The following is a 20,824-nucleotide window of genomic DNA, read 5'->3' as shown; positions in this document are numbered from 1 at the left end:
GTTTGCTCCCATACCCTCCCTCTCCAGTTTGGGCTCTCCATCCCTGAAATTTGGTGTGTGTGTTGGTCAACCTCACCTTTGCCACTAGTGGACCCACTAGAAAGACCAAAGGAAACAGTGGTGCCAGGAAATTAAACTCTAAGTGAGCATAGTATGTGAGAGTAGAATGCTTTGACTGACTCCATGGTGCAGAGGTTAAGGTTATGTGCCTTGCCTTACAACTCCCATGCCTTTGGGTGTATCAGTGAATCTGAGAACAACTTAACATGCTTCCCAGGAACACACAATTCCTTCTATTACCAGTGTTCAGAAGTGTTTTGGTATGCAAAGCACCACCACTCAGGACAATACCAGGGGAAGGGCCATCGTTCAGTGGCAGAGCATCTGAACTGCACATAGAAGCCCCCCCCCCCCAGTCAGTGTTTCTCAAATTTGGGTTCCCAGCTGTTGTTGGACTACAATTCCCATCACCCCTAGCTAGCAGGACCAGTGGTCAGGGATGATGGGAGTTGTAGTCCAACAACAGCTTGGGGAGACCCAAGTTTGAGAAACGCTGCCCCAAGTTCAATCCCCAACAACTCCAGATAGAGAAGAGAGAGAGAGAGAAGAGTTTTGGATTTGATATCCCGCTTTATCACTACCCTAAGGAGTCTCAAAGCAGCTAACATTCTCCTTTCCCTTCCTCCCCCACAACAAACACTCTGTGAGGTGAGTGGGTCTGAGGGACTTCAGAGAAGTGTGACTGGCCCAAGGTCACCCAGCAACTGCATGTGGAGGAGCGGAGATGCGAACCTGGTTCACCAGATTACGAGTCCACCGCTCTTAACCACTACACCACACCCGGCTCTCACAATATCCCTTATCTGAAATCCTAGACAGTCCATGCCAGTCAATACTGAGCTAGAAGGATCCTCGATCGGACTCTGTGAAAGTCCTATGTTTCCTATCCATGCATGAGAGGGAGGTGTCAGCAGACTCAAAGGAACCCCATGGTTTTCAAAGTACAAAAGGATGGGGGGGTAATTCAAGGGTACAGCCTCCCTCTTCTTCTCAACATACCAGTGAGGACCCAACTTGCCCACTGGTCATAGAGAAGCAAGTAACTGTTAGCAGGGGGGAGCTGGATAAGAAGGGTGGAGAAAGAGTCAGGAATGATGGGAGCTGTCATGCTTCAACGTGGCAACATGTGGCGGGCCACAGGTTCCCCACCCCTGGAACAGACTATTGGAGTGGAGAGCAGGGGGTGGCTGACTAAATGAGACACTGGACACGCTGCAACATTTTGTTGCAGACCGACTTGTTACTAAATACACTCCAGTGGCGTGCAATAACTTACAGCTGCCTGTAGTTGTCAAGAAACTCACAGGGGTTCCTCTGGAGTATGAGAGACTCCAGTGGAGTGTGTCTCAGGGCACACAGCCCATGTAGGGTCTCAATGTTGTTCTCATCAAGGGACAGATGTTGAATCGCAGGTAGTTTTGGCAGCTGCTTGAAGGATGTAAAATGATTTCTGCTGAGTTTCAGCTCTTTGCATCTGGAAAGCACATTAAATGTGTGCGATCGGTTATTACATGCAGGGAAAAAGACATTCCAACTTACAACAATAAGGGTTTTTTGGGAGGTTATTATTTTAAGTCCTGAAAATGTAGACAATGATTATTTTGTAAGAAGCAATTCAATGGACCCCCATACTGACACTATCTTACAAAAGGCACCAGAAAATGTGCTAATTAGTCTCCAGTGCGGCAAGAACTATGCTCAAAGATCTGTTTGTGAAACGGTCAAGACCTCAGGTGAGGACCGTATCAGCTTGGTTTCACATTGCATTTCTCTGACACTCTTCCTGTGTCAGTGAAGGGGCTCATTTGGAAAACAGTTTCTTGACACAATTAGCCAAGATGTCAACAGCCACTTTGCTTCCCCTTTCACAACCTGCGGCAATTAAACCCAGAAGTCTCCAATTAACCAATGTGTGGAAAAACTCCCTTTCTGATAAGACCACACAGAGACTATTTGGTATCGCTGCAAGAGCTACAGTAAATGTCTCCCAGCCTTGATTTGCCTTTTTGTTTCGGAACTTTCCTTTCCCTTCAGGGGAAAAAAAGTTTGCCTTGGTTTTTCCTCCTTCCTTGCAACACAGACAGCATCTTCCACTCTTCACTGCCTCTCACCTGGCTGCCTCTCTCAGGTTGTTTATATAGCACCGGCTACGCTACAGTGCTATGGGACACGGGTGGCGCTGTAGTCACAGAGCCTGCTTGACAATCAGAAGGTTGGCAGTTCGAATCCCCGCAATGGGGTGAGCTCCCATTGCTCGGTCCCTGCTCCTGCCAACCTAGCAGTTCAAAAGCATGTCAAAGTGCAAGTAGATAAATAGGTACTGTTCCAGCAGGAAGGTAAACGGCATTTCCATGCGCTGCTCTGGTTTGCCAGAAGTGGCTTAGTCATGCTAGCCACATGACCCAGAAGATGTACACTGGCTCCCTTGGCCAATAAAGCGAGATGAGCGCCGCAACCTCAGAGTCGTCAGCGACTGGACCTAACGGCCAGGGGTCCCTTTACCCCTTTACCTTATGCTACAGTTGGGTGTGCTACTTTCTGAGATAATGTTCCAGTGAAACAACCCTGAGAATAAGTCCTGCAGAAGCCTCAGCTTTGCACAATCTGTCAACCATTATCCCCCCTTTTTTCATTCAGACTGGCAAATGGTGGTTGCCAGGGTCAGAACAGTCTAGGATCTTATAATAACTCCAAACTGTGGTTCAAGTTCCTGGCTTCTTTTCTGAACTGGGAAACCCTAGTTTCCAAGCTGAATAAAACTTGGATGAACTAAGGTCGAGTGCAATTTCTAGTGGCCAAAAAACAGCTCTCCAGATGGCGCTTGCAACAAATGATGTATAACGTGATCTAATGATTTAAACCCACTATAGTAAATTGCTTGCAATCGTGACTGTGGATGCATGGGATATACATCGTTCTGCTATTAACTTAGTTAATGCTTGGAAAAGTCCCAATAATAATCAAATTACCTTGGCAAGCATATGGCACTTAGATCTGTCAAGGAGTTGTCCACCAGCCAAAGCCTCTCCACTCGGATTAGACGGCGGAGAATCCTTTTGCAGTTTTCTATCTGGTAAAGGTCTCCCAAGTCTTGGTACGAAAGATTTAAACTCTGGTGGTGGGAGGGAATTCAAAGAACACACAAATAGATCCCATTTAGCTGAACAGTCAAGTGGAGATCTTTGGCACACTGAATGTTTATGACAGCATCAAGACCAAACTAGACAAGAATGCATCTCAGGTCTTGCAAATAAGCACTCCAGTGGACCACGATATGGATTTGAGTAATTTGGTGAGGTGGGAGGGTTAATCCCACCATATTCTTTTCCCAAGAAAAATCTCTTCCAAAACTGTTATTTACTCTGTTGGGAAATGCATATCACAGCTCTGAGGTGGTGTTGGTAGATATTCATGGGGTGAAAATGGTACAGAGGCAAGGGTTAAAATGTCCCCTGTCACAGTTCCAGTATGGATCTCCAGATTCCATAGCTCGATTACAGATGTTTAAAGGATACAATAAATGTTTAAAGGGAGCAGAGATTACTTTGCACATCTCTGTTTGGCCCTTGGTTTCCATGCAGCACAGAACTCTCCTTACTTCTAAGCAAGATGGCTGAGCTACTGTGAGGCTCACTGAGTTAATTTGAATAAAAAAAATTCCTTCCAGTAGCTACTGGAAGGAATTTTTTTATTTTGACTATGGCAGACCAACACGGCTACCTATCTACTACTGAGTTAATTTGGTTTTTGCATATAGGCTCTCTGTTATACCTATAACTGCTAACAAATTAGGGTGACAAATTTGACAAGCTGAATTTTGCTGCCTTCTTTGGCAGAGGTTCAAACTACCTGACAGGGTTGAGAATCCTGTAGTAGTAGTAGAGGAAGAATAAGAGTAAGCGATTACTGTAATCTAAAAAGATGTGGCACAAATGGAAATTTGATAGGTAGGAGGATGTCATACATAAGTACAAATTTCCTTCCTCCTAATCAGATTTCCTTTTGTGCCCCATATTTTACAATTATAAACCTAAGGGTAGGGACTGTCTTGTTGTGATCTATAAGCTGCTATGGGAACCTTTTTTGCCAGAAGTGCAGGATACAAATTCTTTAAATAAAATATTTTTAAAACTGCACTGACAGTCCTATACTTTTTATCCAGAGTCAGAAACAATAATTTAGGAGTCCAATGACACCTACTTCCTTGTAAGAGTGTATAGGAATGCAGCCTGAATGAGATATTACTAGCAATGTTTTTTTAAAAAAATAAAGCCCACAATTTTAAAGAAGTCCTTACCACACAGTTTTCCCAGTTCTCTTGCAGTCTTTGTTCCCATTTCTCATTCTCTGTCAGTTTTTTTCTGGCACACAGAGTGTGGTGCTCTCCTCTGAAAAAACGCTCTTCTTCAGAAGGTCCTGTTCAGAAATATAGATATCCACCTCAATATTTTTCAAAAAATAGTTTTTATTAATATTTTATGGGGTTACAAAAGTACACATAGCACCTCTGCTTTCAGTTCATAGAGGCCTGTCTACAAATCAGATATTCAATGTGAGACACTAATGTTATAGACAGTATAAGGCTTTGGCAGAGAAGAGGTGGGAAGGGAGTAGGGCATCTCAATATTATATTCCTGCTCCTATCATATATATCTTAGCAGAGGGACACAGGTGGCGCTGTGGTCTAAATCACTGAGCCTCTTGGGCTTGCCGATTGAAAGGTCAGCAGTTCGAGTCCACACGAACGGGGTGAGCTCCCATTGCTCTGTCCCAGCTCCTGCCAACCTAGCAGTTCGAAAGCATACCAGCTGCATCAAGAAGGTAAACGGCGTTTCCATTTGGTATGGCACTCATCACAGGGTCCTGTTGTGTGAGAAGTAGTTTAGTCATGCTGGCCACATGACCAGGAAAGCTGTCTGCAGACAAACGCCAGCTCCCTTGGCCTGAAAGCGAGATGAGCACCACCACACCATAGTGAAGTTTGACTGGACTTAAACATTCAGGGATCCTTTACCTTTACCTTATATCTTAGCAGAATATTTCAAAGCTTAGAAATATGCAAGAGGGGATATGTGTACATGTATGTGTGACACACACACACACACACACACACACACACACACTTGTATACAAACACACATATATTTATAGTGCCTTATACCTCAAAAGTTTCAAGGCCGCTTACACAAAACACATACAAATAGCATACAAACTAGGGCTGCCATATGTCCGAATCTTCCCAGACATTACAGTGGTGCCCCGCAAGACGAATGCCTCGCAAGACGAAAAACTCGCTAGACGAAAGAGTTTTCCGTTTTTTGAGTCGTTCCGCAAGACGAATTTCCCTATGGGCTTGCTTCGCAAGACGAAACGTCTTGCAAGTTCTTGCGAGTTTGTTTCCTTTTTCTTAAAGCCGCTAAGCCGTTAATAGCCGCTAAGCCGTTAATAGCCGCTAAGCCGCTAATAGCCGCTAAGCCACTAATAGCTGTGCTTCGCAAGACGAAAAAACCGCAAGACGAAGAGACTCGCAGAACGGATTAATTTCGTCTTGCGAGGCACCACTGTACTGAGATTTCAAAGGCGGAATAGACATTGGGAGGAAATTTCAGAAAAGTGGCTCTTTGTCCTGGATCTTTGGATCTTAGGCAAGTCAATCTAAAAATCGCATTTTTAGCTCAACAACTTTTGGGGTGTCCTTTTTGAAATATGGCTCACTAAAAGCAATTGCGTTTCAAAATTTGCACCTCTAGACTAGTAGGAGTCACTATTAGAACAACCAGCTCACAAAATCAAACCCAGACCAGCAGACAAAACATTAAAGATTTAATCCCTGGAGGTAAAGCCTTGTGCCAAAACGATAATGATTCTCCTGCCAGGTGGACTTCCCTGGGAAGACAACTCCATAGTTGGAGTACGTTATATATACTTTGTGAGAGAGAGCCATTAAGGCTAAGTGGCAGGTGTTCAGATTGCATTACTGCACACCAATTCTGGGCTAGCTACACTGGCTTCCTTTTGGGTTCTGGGCCCAATGTAATGGGCCGCATTTGGCCTTTAAGGGAGACGCGGGTGGCACTGTGGTCTAAACCACTGAGCCTTGGGCTTGCCGATCAAAAGGTCGGTGGTTCGAATCCCTGTGAAGGGGTGAGCTCCCGTTGCTCGGTCCCAGCTCCTGCCAGCCTAGCTGTTCAAAAGCATACCCAAAAGTGCAAGCAGATTAGCAGGTACCGCTCTGGCGGGAAGCTGCCGTGTGCTGCTCGGGTGTCGGTGTTCTGTTGTGCCAGAAGCGGCTTAGTCATGCTGGCCACATGACCTGGAAAAACTGGCTGCGAAGCGGACAAACGCCAGCTCCCTCGGCCTGTAAAGCGAGATGTGTGCCGCAACCCCAGAGTCTTTCACGACTGGACTTAACTGTCAGTGGTCCCTTTACCTTTACCTTTGGCCTTTAAAGCTCTAAACCAGGGTCAGTGAACAGGATCTGGTCAGCGAGTCCGATGCTGAGCTCCCCCATAGGCCACTTTGGCAGATGGGCAGGGGCTGGCATCACAAATGACATTAGATGACCCTTAGTGAATATTTCCTTTGCTAGCAACCTTTGGAACTGTGCTGCGAGGGCCAATCAGTTGGCTGGGCACAGATTGGCTGTGCTGCCAGTTGGTACCTCAGCAGTGTTACTGATCCCACCAGGGCTTGCTTTCACTGCTGATCAGCTGATTGGCACTGACAGCAAGCCTGTCTCGCCAAGGAACAACTAGGAGTGCACTTTAAGACTCTGGTTGCTTCTATGCACACCTGGCACCACAGAATATGTATCTGAAAGGCTGCCTGGATGCATATGAGCCTACCCAAGGTTTAAGATCAGTGGCTGAGGGACAAGACCTTTTTGGTCCTTCATCCATAAGGATGGCTCATCCTTACTGGTTATTAAAAAAATTCTATAGACTTATTTTAGTCTGTGTTTGGTTGATGTGCCTGGATTATTTTGTGATTTGCTGCTGATTATTTATTAGGATTGGGTTTTTAAAAAATGATTTGTGTGATTAATACATCCCTATGTAGCTTGAAATTTCCAAACCACCTTGTGAGAGCAATGAAAAGTGGGTTATGCATTCTTTAATAAAAGAAAACAAATAAATGAGAGTTTAAAGTGCTCTGAAAAAGTCTTTATTTCCCATTGCAGACACATGTATTTGTTTTCTCCCACTGTCAGCCTCTGTGCAAACAGGCTCCGTAGGTTTTTGATACAGTAAAAAAGCAACAACTTACAAAACCAAATTCAAGAGGGGATGACAGCACAACCATGCAGTTTCCCATATCTTAAGGATTTTCTCATATAATCTTTCTCATATTTATTGTTTGTCAACAGCAGTGAATAAAATAACTGGTTGGGGATTAGATCTCGGGACAGCTGTATCTGGCAAAACTGATCTCCATCTAGGTCCCAGAAAGACAGCATTGAAATGGAAGTTGGGACGATCATGGATGCCTGCATTGTTACGATAATGTATTTGCCATATTGGATTGCTTTCAAGATTGCTTTGGGGGAGAAGGGGATGAGGACAGCTGCCAGGAAAACAAATTGGAATTCTTTCAACTGATTCTCATTGCAAATTACTTCTTATCTCCGATGCCAGGTTTTGATTGCTTTATTCCTTTCTGTTCCATGATTTCTTCATACTTCCTGATCGCTGGGATAGTAGTATGTATCAGCTGCAGGCCCATACACAGCTAAACTGTGTAGCTCCAATTAAACATGATAATTGGGGCTGCCAACTGATCAATCAGCTACTTTTTAACTAACTAATTAATGGATCAATTAAGGGACCTATGGCATGGTGCCTAGAAAGCCATAAAGGCCATAGGATTTGCAGTTCTTCCTCTCCATGGGTGGAAAGCGAGAGATACAGAGAAGACGATCCACTAGGTCTCCTCACTGCAGGTGTGAAAGCCTCAGTGGCTGTTGGTCCTCTGCTGTCTGTGCTCCTACAGCGGAGGGTAAAAAGGAGGTGCTCTGTGTGTGTGTTGGGGGGGGGGAGTTGGATTTAGGGAGGCTTATCCAAATCTCTTATTCCTCCAGAGTGGAAGGTAAAATATGCCAGTCCTGGGTAGGCATACTCATTTTCTCCTCCACCGGGACCAATGGGAACTAAAATCCATTAAAATCCTCAGCTGGCAGAAAGTGGGGGGAAGGAAACACACACACCCTCCTGAAGAACCCACATTTTCTAACCTGCCAACACAAGCCTAGCTTTGGATTTGGCAGTTCCACAATCTTCTCCCTGCTTTGCATTGTTCTGCCACTTTAAATAAATGTGTTTGCTGCCAAAATCCCACGGCATGTGCTTTATTATGGTACCGAGGAAAGAGTAAGGTGATTGCTTCCTATGAAAGCTCCCAACATTCTGTAACATCCTAGCATGGCCCATTTCTTTGTTGTAAGCTGTGTCAAGTTTACTAAGAAGATCCATTAATCAAATACAGCATTTGGGTAATAACCAGGTAAAGGTAAAGGTACCCCTGACCATTAGGTCCAGTCGTGACTGACTCTGGGGTTGCACGCTCATCTCGCTCTATGGGCCGAGGGAGCCGGCGTTTGTCCTCAGACAGCTTCCGGGTCATGTGGCCAGCATGACTAAGCCGCTTCTGGTGAACCAGAGCAGCGCACGGAAACGCCGTTTACCTTCCCGCCGGAGCGGTTCCTATTTATCTACTTGCACTTTGACGTGCTTTCGAACTGCTAGGTTGGCAGGAGCAGCGACCAAGCAATGGGAGCTCACCCCGTCACGGGGATTCGAACTGCTGACCTTCTGATCAGCAAGTCCTAGGCTCTATGGTTTAACCCACAGCGCCACCCGCGTCTGATCCCAAGTTCACAAAGGTGGAGAGGGAATGTTTGGCAGGGGACGACGACGACGACCCAAATGGAGTCGTTTTTCCAGGGGCTGTTTTCCCAGGTGGCAATGGCACAGTGGACAAGTGAGACATGATACTCTCTTGATACAGTTTTCTCTGACCACCCCCTCTGGCACTGCTGAGCCTGTTCTGGACTTTGGTATACTAGAGAACAAAGGGCAATGAAAGAGGCTAGACCAGTGGCTCCCAATTAGGGGTCTGGGGACCCCTGGGGGGTCCATGGTTCCATCCTGTGCCTCTCCTCCAACTAAGTTTTTGTCATTTTTGCATGGTAATATCACAAATTCTATGGTCCATTTTTAAAAGCGTACCTAAAATCCTTTGCTTATTAGGGGCTACCCCACATTTTGTTCAAAGAATTGCTTTGTAGAGGTAACTACCATAGAGTTATCAAAATATTCAAAAGTAGGGGGTCCGTGGCTTGACTTTTGAAAAAATAGGGTGCCCTCAGTAATTGGCTAATTGGGAACCACTGGGCTAGATAATCCTTGCCCCTGGCTTCTAAAGCATGCTGAGGGGGTATCATCATCATCATTGAATATGTTAAATATATTGTTTGCTCTATTTATATTGTGACTGTCTATGGCTTTAAACAATAAAGTTTAATTCATTAGTGCTGTTATTATTGTTTATGAAGCACCTTTTACATGTTTCTCAAACTGATTTACCGATGTACCATAAAAACAAAACAGATAAAAAATAGTCTAAAATAGTACAAAAACAACTGAAGACAGAATGCAGACCTAAGCCACAGACATTTCCACCTTGCTCAAAAAGCCAGTCAAAAGCAAAACCAAATGACTTCAAATGTTTCTGCAAAGTATAGATTGTGGGTGCCTGTCATATCTCAACAGACATGATGTTCTACAGCATGGGGGCAACCAGACTGAAAACTCCCCTCTAAGTTACTGTGAAACAGGCTTCTGATATTCTGGGGACTGTGATATCTATTTTTCTAGAAAATGAGGTGCCAGAACTTAGCATGAATGCCTCCCTTGTTTTCTTATAATGGCAGCTGAAAAAAAGCCCTGCTTAGGAGAGGAAGTTGTCCTGGCCATCTTGGAAGAGATTCAACCACGATTGAAAAAGCCCACCCAAGAGCCATTGGTTTGTGACAACTTCTGCCTGGTCACAAATGCCCCCTTTGGAGGGGAGGAAGGTGATTGAGAGGGTCACGGCAGGACGGTTGCAAGCCAATTATCTTGACCCACTTTTAATTCCGCTTCCAGCCTGCTTGTGGGACTGAATCAGCCCTGATCACCCTGATGGATGACCTTTCTCAGGAGAAGGAATGGGGATTGAGACCCTGTTGTTACTTGATATCTCAGCAGCTTTTGATACCATAGGCCATGATATCCTTTTGAGCCGACACAGTGAGATGCATGCTGGCGGCTCTGTTGTACGTTGGTTCTGATCCTATCTCTGGGATCACTTTCAGAGAATGTCATTGGACGATTATCTGTCTGCCTCCTGGCAACTGTACTGTGGGATACCATAGGATACCATCTTGTCTCCAATGCTATTTAACATCTACTGTATATGAAGCTGCTGGCCAGTAGGAAATTTGGGGATGATTATACCCAGACCTATTTTTCTATCACTTCTGAACTGGGAGAAGCTGTGTAAGTGATCTGACACTAAGTAAAAGTGAAACTAAAGAAGTGCCATGGTCAGATCACTTCCTGGTGCAACTGGACTTCTCCATGACCCTTCCCCTCTGCAGGGAGGTGGGACCGATTCGGATGGTCCACCCCCGCCACTTAATGGATCCAAATGGTTTCCAAAGAGTGGTAGGGTATGCTTTATCCCATGTTGATGGCCTTTCAGCTGATTCCCTGGTGGCCCGCTGGAATGTGGAGTTAACCAAGGCTATTGATTGTTTGGCTCCGAAACGCCCTCTCCGATTGCATGGCACCCGGACAGCCCCGTGGTTTTCCACGGATCCGAGGGCAATGAAACAATCGCTGAGATGGCTAGAGCGCTGGTGGCGGATAACTCATTCTGAAGCCTACCGGACACGGGTTAGAGTTGAGCCTACCAGGTGGCGGTAGCGATGGTGAAGAAGCCTTTCTTCACCGCCTCTATTGCATCTGCAGAAAACAGCAGCAGGAGACTTTTTCAGGTGGTTCGCAATCTATTGGAACCACCTGCGCCACCAGGGCCTTGTAGGGACCCCAAGATCTCCTGCAATGCTTTTGCAAAGTTTTTTGCAGATAAAGTCGCTCAGATTCAGAAGGAGCTAGACTCCACTGTGGGAGCAGGGCCAGGGTGGGAGAGTGCTAGAGTTCTTGTTACATGGGATCAATTCCAATCTGTTACCTCTGAGGATGTGGACAGGCTGCTTGGACAAGTGAAACCGACCACCTGTCTCCTTGATCCTTGCCCATCCTGGCTGATAAAAGGGAGCCGGGAGGGGCTGGGCGATGGGCTCTGCAGGGTGGTGAATGCCTCCCTCTGTGAGGGAGCCTTCCCAGACCCACTGAAAGAGGTGGTCATTAAACCGCTTCTTAAAAAAGCATCTTTAGACCCGGCCAACATGGCCAACTATCGCCCAGTCTCAAATCTACCATTCTTAGGCAAGGTGATTGAGCGAGTGGTTGCTGAACAACTCCAGGCACGCCTGGAAGAAGTGGACCATTTGGATCCCTTCCAGTCGGGATTCAGGCCTCATCATGGGACTGAGACTGCCTTGGTCGCACTGGTCGATGATCTCCGGTGGGCTAGGGACAAAGGTGAGAGCTGTTTCCTAGTTCTGCTGGATCTCTCAGCGGCTTTTGATATCATCGACCATAACATCCTTCTGGACCGTCTAGAGGGGCTGGGAGCTGGGGACACTGTTATAAAGTGGTTCCGCTCCTTCTTCCTGGGCCGTGTTCAGAAAGTGGTGGTGGGGGATGAGTGTTCAGACCCCTGGGCTCTCACTTGTGGGGTGCCTCAGGGTTCTGTCCTCTCCCCCATGCTTTTCAACATCTACATGCAGCCGCTGGGAGAGATCATCAGGAGGTTTGGGCTGGGTGTTCAGAACCAGTGAAGGCGGTGAAGGTCCTGTCTGGAGGCAATTGGAGGATGGATGGTAGCTAACAGATTGAGGTTGAATCCTGACAAGACAGAAGTACTGTTTTGGGGGGACAGGAGGCCGGCAGGTGTGGAGGAATCCCTGGTCCTGAATGGGGTAACTGTGCCCCTGAAGGACCAGGTACACAGCCTGGGAGTCATTTTGGACTCACAGCTGTCCATAGAGGCACAGGTCAATTCTGTGTCCAGGGCAGCTGTTTATCACCTCCATCTGGTACGCAAGCTGAGACCCTACCTGCCCATGGACTGTCTCGCCAGAGTGGTGCATGCTCTAGTTATCTCTCGCTTGGACTACTGCAATGCGCTCTATGTGGGGCTACCTTTGAAGGTGACCCGGAAACTACAACTAATCCAGAATGCGGCAGCTAGACTGGTGACTGGGAGCAGCCGCCGAGACCATATTGGCTCCCAGTACGTTTCCGAGCACAATTCAAAGTGTTGGTGCTGACCTTTAAAGCCCTAAACGGCCTTGGTCCAGTATACCTGAAGGAGCATCTCCACCCCCATCATTCTGCCTGGACACTGAGGTCCAGTGCCAAGTGCCTTCTGGCGGTTCTCTTGCTGCGAGAAGCCAAGTTACAGGGAACCAGGCAGAGGGCCTTCTCAGTAGTGGTACCTGCCCTGTAGAACGCCCTCCCACCAGATGCCAAAGAGAAAAACAACTACCAGACTTTTAGACGACATGTGAAGGCAGCCCTGTTCAGGGAAGCTTTTAATGTTTAATAGACTATTGTATTTTAATTTTTTGTTGGAAGCCGCCCAGAGTGGGCGGGGGATAAATAACAAATAATAATAATAATAATAATAATAATAATAATAATAATAATAATAATAATTATTATTATTATTATTAAAGTCCTGGGCCAATAAACCCAGTCTGAATCCTGGCAAGATGGAAGCACTGTTGGTTGGCAGATCCTTACACAGGATAAATGGTAAATTGACCACTTTGGACAAGGTCATACTCCTCCTGAAGAAGCAGATTCATAATCTGAGGGCATTCCTAGATCCATATCCATCACTAGAGGTCTAGGTGACCTCAGTGGCTAGGAATGCCTTTCCCCAGCTTCCAGCAACAACCATTTCTGGAGCAGGGTAGCCTGACCACTGTTTTCCATGCCTTGGCAACCACCAGGTTGGACAACTGCAATGCACTGTGTGTGTGGCTGCCCCTGAGGTTGGTCCAGAAATTGAAGCTAATGCAAACTGCAACAGTTCGATTGCATACTGGGGCAGAATATTGCCATCAAGCTGTGCCACTGCTGAAAGAATTGCACTGGCTACCAATTAGCTACTAAGCTAAATTCAAAGTGCTAGTACTGGTGTACAAAGCCCCATACAGCTTGGGACCAGGATATCACATCAGTCATATGCCCTTCTGATCACCATGCTCTGCAAGAAAGAGCCTGCAGGAGAAATATTTAACAGGAGGAAGTTCCAAAGGTAGGAAGCCCCCTTACAAAAACATCATCATCATGGCAGACCCACCCTGTGGAACTCCCTTCTGTTACATATCAGACAGGCACAGTTTCCATTGGCTTGTCAGTGCTTCTTAAATATATTTTTTTAATCCCGGTCTCTGTCGGTACTGGGTTTGAAATTGCTTTCTATTTTAAATTGTTGCATTTTTTCTTATTGTTGATGTCCTTACTGTTAAATAGCTTTGAGATATTTTATCGGAAGCAAGTCATAAACAACAGTGATGCCTGCAGATTTTTTTGGGACTACAAATCCCATCAGCCTGAGCCAGCAGGTTGGTGAAGGCTTTGAAACACAGAGAGACATCCAGTTATCTGCTAACCATGAGCGCCCATTGACATGATAGCAACAATCATTCTGGGCTATTAGTCAGTGATCTGCCTAACAGGAAAGGTTAGGGAAGCCTTTTATTATATATTGATACAGGTTGGAAGCTGCCCAGAATGGGCAGATAGGTGGAGTACAAATAATAACTATTATTATTATTATTATTATTAACCATGCAAACAGGCCGATTGCAATGCAAACAAGCCTACTTTTAACATGGAACCCTGCTGAATAAAATTTGGCCTGCAACAGATAATTATCTAGATCTTTTGATTTATCTACTGAGTAGACCAATTAAACCCAGTCAGTTCACTGAAAAGGGCAACCTCCTACGGGAATGCAGAAGTACACCTTCACTGAACTCATAGATCAGTCTGTCTGCACAATCCTACAGCATGTTCGTTGAAGCACACACAAGCTCCAAAGCAAGGCACCTGCAATTAATATTTCTGCCATCATTCACATCCCACTATCTCCTAATACCATGGAGGCCACAAACCAGATTCTTTTTCTATACCTTCTCTCACTCGGGGGCAGCGGATTTGGTTCCCTTGAACATCATGCTCTTCTAATTCATGCCAGGTGAGATACTTGAAGGAATCTGATGGAAGCTTGAAAGAGGAGAAGCCAAATTAGGAATATTTCCCCTTCTGCCAGATACCTTTTAATCAGCACAAAAATTTCAGACAGTACTTTAGCTTGTTTCCAAACAGTGGACATTTTCAACGCATTTGAAAGAAAATGGCAAAAGCACCTTGAAAGGATGGCACATTTATTAGGGGTGGGGACTGAAAAATCAGAATGATTTAGGGGTCTCCCACCCTGTATTGAAGAACAATGTCAACAACTGACTCCATTTGGATCAGGACCCACACAGAGCATAGGAGCCAAGGTCCCTCTGCCCCTAACATATTTGAGGGGGCTAGGCCTCCCTCAAATAGATCTTCATTGCCGTGGAAATGGTGTGTGTGCACCATGTCTTGTGATCAATTTTGCAGGTTGGGGCTTACTTGCCCCCCAGTATTTTATTCAAATTGGCACCCCTGTCACAGAGTGCTCTGTTTTGTGCCAATACAACTCTATATTTCTCTAGGTTCATGGGCTTTGCCAGTAGCAAAGCTGTCCAAAACATTGCCTGCAAAGCATGTAAGAGCTCTGGATTTTATTATTATTATTATTATTATTTTGTTAGAGCACAACAGCAGAGGATATTTTTAAAACTGAAAACTTTAAGTTATTTTTTTAAAAAAACTGCTCTGCTTTAGCAACACATAAACCTCAGAGCTCTTCAGAATTCAACAGGAATACCACTAGACAGCTTTGCAATGGAAGTCTTGGTGCAAACCTTTAAAGGCTTATTGGGAGGTCTATAAGCCTGTTTGAGGACTCAAATAACCACCAGAAAGCAAGGCTAGCGAGAAGCTGCAAAGTTTTAAAAAAAGTGTAAAAGCAAAAATACATACCACCTGACCACTTCTTAATTATTTTAAGGCAAGGGTGAGAAACCTCTTGTCTGTGGCCCATAAGGGAGCTCAAGTTGGCCCACGAGGCCCTTTCCCTCAAACCATGTCCACATGCCCAGCAGCTGACATACGTAACTTGTGACATCATCTGATGGGTGACTGGACAGGATTAAACCCTGCATAGGCTACACATTCATTTGTTTATTTATTTTTATTTATACCCCGCCCTCCCTGGCCAAGACTGGGCTCAGGGCGGCTAACATCAGGTATAAAAACAATTGATTAAAATACAACTTAAAAACAAGATGAAAATACTACTTAAAATGCAGCCTCATTTCAGTGGGAGCCCAGATCAAAAACTGTCTGAGGGGGGAAAATGTCAAGGAAAAGGAAAGAGGGGGAGGGGATCGTGCTGGTTCCGAGCCAAAGGCCAGGCGGAGCAACTCTGCCTTACAGGCCCTGCGGAAAGAAATCAGATCCTGCAGGGCCCTGGTCTCATGAGACAGAGCGTTCCACCAGGCCGGAGCCAGTGTTGAAAAGGCCCTGGCCCTGGTTGAGGCTAATCTGACTTCCTTAGGGCCCGGGACCTCTGGAGTGTTGCTATTTATGGACCTTAAGGTCCTCCGCGGGGCATACCACATGCCTTTTCCTAGCAATGAACAGGACCAAACAGCTAAATGGAGCTCATCAGCGGATGCAGAGGGTTTAAATCCTGCTCCGTTCAGCAGAATTCCATGCAAACTGCATGAAATAACCTGCTAAATCTAGGGGGGCGGGGAGAGAACTTTATTTTAACAGCACCTTGCATGGTGCTTTGAAGTCCTTACTCAGGTGGATCTGAAGAGGCAATCCATCTCTACCCACACCCAAACTGGTCACCCTTACTTCTTCTATTACAATAGACAGTCTCTTGTTTCTGATGGCTAAAACTCAGGGAGAATGTTTGCACTGTCATGCTGCAGAAGGAGATGCTAGTAGTGAGGTTACCATCAACTTGTGCTTCTTTCCACAGAACTCAGAACCAGAATGCTTACTGGAGAGGCAATGCCGGAATCACAGCTGGGCGGGCGAACCCCTCTGCTCCTTGACGATAACACTGGCAAAGGGATTTCTGTATCGCTTAGATCGGAGAAGGGCGATGAATGGTTGGTGCGCAATCTAAGCCAGCTTGCGTTCAGACCTGAGGAGCTTAAGAAGATCACATGGTAAAGTCACAGAGGGGTCTCCTGGTCTGGTATCAGCAATCAGGCCCAGGGGATAGGGGTGGGAAACACAGAGGTACAGCTCACTGCTGCGAGGCTGGTGTGCACAAAGTATAGGAGCAAAACACAGAGTTGAAAATGATATTGGTTCCACAGAAATTGCAGAGGTGGGTCAGAACCACAGTCCACTTACTCCTAGAACTCTGCATCCAAGATGCATTTGGGTTAAAGTCTGGTTCTAACGTAAATGGAGAACCTATGGCACGAACCTTGATAGCACAGGATTCTAAGCGCATTCAGTCAAACATGTTTAGACGTCTCCTTCAGACCCACCTGCACAACATGAGAAGATGAAGGGTGGAGTAGATGGGGCCAACATGCATGGGTTTCTTGGAAGTGGGGCTCGTGTGTGCTTCCCCTCTACCCTGTACTCTCTGATCATGTTGGGAATTCCCTATTCAGGCATAATGCCTGAACAAGGCAAGGATGCTGCCTGGTACCAGGTGAGGCTCTTTGTCTATCTAGCCCAGCATTGTCAATTCTGATCTGCAGCAACTTCTGAGGTCTCAATGAGTGGTCCTTTTAACTTCAGGTACTAGGGGTTGAACTGGGAGCCTCCTGCATGCAATCCATGTGCTCTGCCACTGAATCCAGGACCTGGGATTGTTAGGATGGGCCTCTGTAACATCACCTGGCAATGCACAAAGGAAGGGAACTGTTAGATGGCCAGCAAGAAAGCCTCTGAACAAAGCCAGACCCTAACACACCCTGATTCCTATAAAAGCTTCTGGATCAGGCTTGTTCATTGACCAGAACAACTTGCAAACTCTATACTTCCATTTTGACACTTTTCCCCTTTTCCCTGAGATAGCTCAGTCAGCAGAGCATGAGATTTTTAATCTCAGAGTTGTGGGTTCGAGCCCCACATTGAGCAAAAGATTGGACTAGATGGCGCTTCCAACTCTACAATTCTGTGATTCTGTGATTCTCTTCTCCACCATTGACTTTACTGGAGCCGAGTCTGACAGATAGCACTTTATGCATGCACCAGATGAGCTTATACGGTTTGTTATTTTGTTGGGCAGGAGAATTGAAATTGGTTTATTCTTTATTGCATAAATGGTGCAATTTTCAAGGTTGTGATTTCAAGCAAATGAACATCTCTAAAGGCGCAGAGAAGTCTATGGAGGAATACCTTGATAGATATTCATGTTGATCTTTAGTAGCACAGTCGATTCAGCAAACCACACTCTGGTTATTCTACAAGCCCCATGATCTGTCACAAAACATGATTATAACAGCTGCACAAGGGAGCAGAGGAAGACGTGCAACTATAAAACGCTCTGGTAAGAATGGTAATGGAACCTTCCTTCTACACGAGAGTGTAAGGCCAATATAAAGTACTAAGTGGCTTCAAATTGAAGCAGTGTTGTCATTTGAGAATACCCTTGAACAGAATCATAAGTTGCTTCGGCAAAACTCACCGTTTTGAAATATCCGATAATAGAGGTTCTGCCAAATATTACATATGCTCTTTAAAGCAATGCTTCTCAAACTTCCTAAGCTCAGGGGGACCCTTTCCATTCCGATTTGCCTGACATGAACTGTGGCAAAATTTTGGCTTCCTCAAAGGCATGCCATCTGTTTACACAGGAGACAAGCTGGGCGTGTGCTAGGCATCGAAAAGAAAGACCTGTGGAGGTGGACAAGCTGCGGGCCATGCCTACTGGCTCCACCCCATGGCCTTTATGTACTCAAGCATGGATCGTGAACCTGTATCCTTCCATTGATGGTCTGTGATGAGTCCTAAAACATCTGAAGAGCTGCAGGTTCTCCATCTCTACATGAATGGCATGGCTTGCACAGTACATACATCTGGATGACTCCAGGTTCCTGTTTACATGGACTTGAACCTTCCATTTCCCAGGGTTCTGGACTGTGTACACTTTTGCTCCATCGTGCGCCCCCCCCAACAAAGAAGATGTCCAAAATCACAGAAAAAGGAGAAGATGAGATTTAGGAATCACCCACGGAGAGAGTCTCTACCACAGAAGACAATATCTGAAGCAACTCCCATCAAAGACTTCCATGGAAGGGAAGCATCATGGACCAATTATGCCTTCATCCTCTGTGCCTGAAGAGATAGCTCTCTCCCGCACTGAAGAGGGAAGGGATGCTTCTGTCTCATCCTCTGAACCTCTCTCTGGTACCACACCAAAGTCTTGAGCCTTAAATTTTAACACTTTCCAGTGTTTGGTTGCAAGTGTGAACACAGCATTATAATAGGGCAACGACACAGCAAGAAAAATGTTAAGAGGTATTACTTATGAAGTAAGACTTCAGGACTCACATTTGTTGTGCGCCACATTGAACTCATTGGAAGAAAGGTGGGATATAAATGCCACCTTTTTGGCCCAAGGTCACCCAATGGACTTAGTAGCTGAGTGGGGTTTTGAACCCTCGTCTCCCAGGTCTGAAACTCTAATCATTACACCACACTTAGTTTTCTGGAGGCTGGTGGTAGAGAAGACCTAAGGTCCAAAATTCAAGTGACAATAAACTGATGGATCAACAGACCAAGTATACCTACTTGTGAGTCACCATACCCAAAAAGGTTGGGAACCACCTGCTCTGGACTAATGTTGGAGCAAGCTTAGACCTAGGAGCTACTAAGTGCCACTGTGAGCTGTCCAGGGTCCTGATGACCTGCAGCCCATTCTGGATGTTTACTGCGCTCAGCCAGGACTCGCCTACAAACCCTGGCTTGGATCAAGCACGTGGTTGTTTTATTAACACGTCCTCTGAATCTCACATTTCTTTTGTTTTATACATGGGCTGACTTATACGAGCTTAAATTTAGAGTCTGACAAACATCTGTGTATGTGTTTTGGTGTTTACGGTTGATTTATGAAGCTGGATTGGAAAACAATATTTACGTGCCTCTATTCCCAAGCCGATAAAAATGTTAATTTACTGTGCCATTCCTCTCCGTGTAGCCACATTAGATTGTTGCTGTGCGCAAGGATTTGAAGCTGCTTTGAGTGAACTGTTCTGTGGGGGTGACTTTTATTAGCTTTATACAATACAATCATCTGATGCACTGTCAGTGTCATCAAATATGTCATTATACCATGTCACAAGGCACGTGGAAAATAATTCAGAATAGGAGAGAGGTGGTTGTTAGTGCAGAGTGTTATAGAGTTGAGATGATGATGATGATTCAAATATTATTTCCTACCCTACCCAAAGAAGTCAGGGTGGCATGCATTGCTTCTCTCTTGTTTTATCAGCACACCAACCCTGAGAGGTAGGTTTAGCAGAGTGATAGCGACTAGCTGATGGCCACCCGAAGAGCTTCACTGTGAAGTGGAATGAGGTGCTATGATTTTATGGTTCCTTCCACATTTAATGCCACCAAATGGTTACAAAATGGAATAATTCACTATTAACATTACCCAGTTCTGATCAGGTTTCTATGGGGATGTTTTCCAAGATAGAAGTCTGGCAGCAGCAGCAGCAATATTTTCTCAAGAGACTGAGGCCACTTAGGAACAATTTACTGAACTAATAAGCATCTCGACAAAATGCAAAAGAGTTATTGGCTTGTATCTGGATAGGTCTTCTTCTGTGCCATTCCTTTGCAGCTTCTTTTCTGCAGAGTCAACCGCAAAATGGCTTTAACCAAGTCTAGAGGAAAACCATGGATGCTGGTGTTGAGGAACATCAAGAAAGCTCCCAAAGACCCATCGAGTCTAGCACCTTATTCTCATGGTGGCCAACCAGATTTCCATGGGAAGCCAGCCAGCCAGCCAGCAGGATATGAGTGAAACAACTCTTCCCCACTTTTGATTTCTTGCCACTGGTATTCAGAGGAAAACTTCTTCCAAGAAGGTGCGGACTTTGGTGTGAAAGGATTGTGAGCTCGGTTCATTGCTGGGTGCTGCTAACAAATTCCTATACTCAGAATGTGCTCCGAGGCACCCTTTTCTTTCACTCTAAGCATCTTGCTCTTTTGAAAATGGCTCTGATGGGCAGACCTTGGGATTCTAGTAAAAACCAAGCAGATCCGACAAGCCTCAAGTCTGCCAGCCCCTGATTTAAATTATAGTCATTTGTTAAAATGATTTAGTCTACGAATGCCAGATTGAAAATGCTACAGCAGGGATACCACAGGTTCAGTTGCAGATATTTAACGCTAAGAAAATGCAAAGTTGTGCTGTAAAAAAAAAGAAGATAAAAGAAGAAATGAAGAAAAAAGAAAAAAGCGACAGCTGGATGAAGAAGCTGATCTGATAGGATGATATT

General features: G+C 45.4%; 1 protein-coding gene and 1 long non-coding RNA gene across 5 annotated transcripts in view; one reads left to right on the top strand and one right to left on the bottom strand.

Annotated features, from left to right (window-relative positions):
- Nucleotides 1–20,824, top strand: part of LOC310707521 — a 140,840-nt gene that overhangs the window by 87,863 nt on the left and 32,153 nt on the right. The gene's annotated exons all lie outside the window — the stretch shown is intronic.
- LOC310707394 (acidic leucine-rich nuclear phosphoprotein 32 family member B-like) overlaps nucleotides 1–20,824 on the bottom strand; it is a 29,039-nt gene that overhangs the window by 1,746 nt on the left and 6,469 nt on the right. For 2 of the 4 annotated variants that reach the window (XM_083504562.1, XM_083504563.1), the window contains exons 2-6: nucleotides 16,352–16,505; nucleotides 14,372–14,465; nucleotides 4,358–4,476; nucleotides 3,030–3,172; nucleotides 1,337–1,534 (exon numbers count right to left, since the gene is read on the bottom strand). In XM_083504562.1, the coding sequence (XP_083360688.1) occupies nucleotides 1,337–1,534; nucleotides 3,030–3,172; nucleotides 4,358–4,476; nucleotides 14,372–14,465; nucleotides 16,352–16,505 (708 nt within the window). Of the gene's footprint in view, nucleotides 1–1,336; nucleotides 1,535–3,029; nucleotides 3,173–4,357; nucleotides 4,477–14,371; nucleotides 14,466–16,304; nucleotides 16,506–20,824 lie in introns of those variants that run through there. The other 2 variants (XM_083504561.1, XM_083504564.1) reach the window with 2 other exon arrangements.

This window comes from Podarcis liolepis (genome assembly GCF_965112155.1).
Source record: "Podarcis liolepis genome assembly, chromosome: 5".
Classification (NCBI taxonomy): Eukaryota; Metazoa; Chordata; class Lepidosauria; order Squamata; family Lacertidae; genus Podarcis; species Podarcis liolepis.
This window is presented reverse-complemented; position numbering and strand designations above follow the sequence as displayed.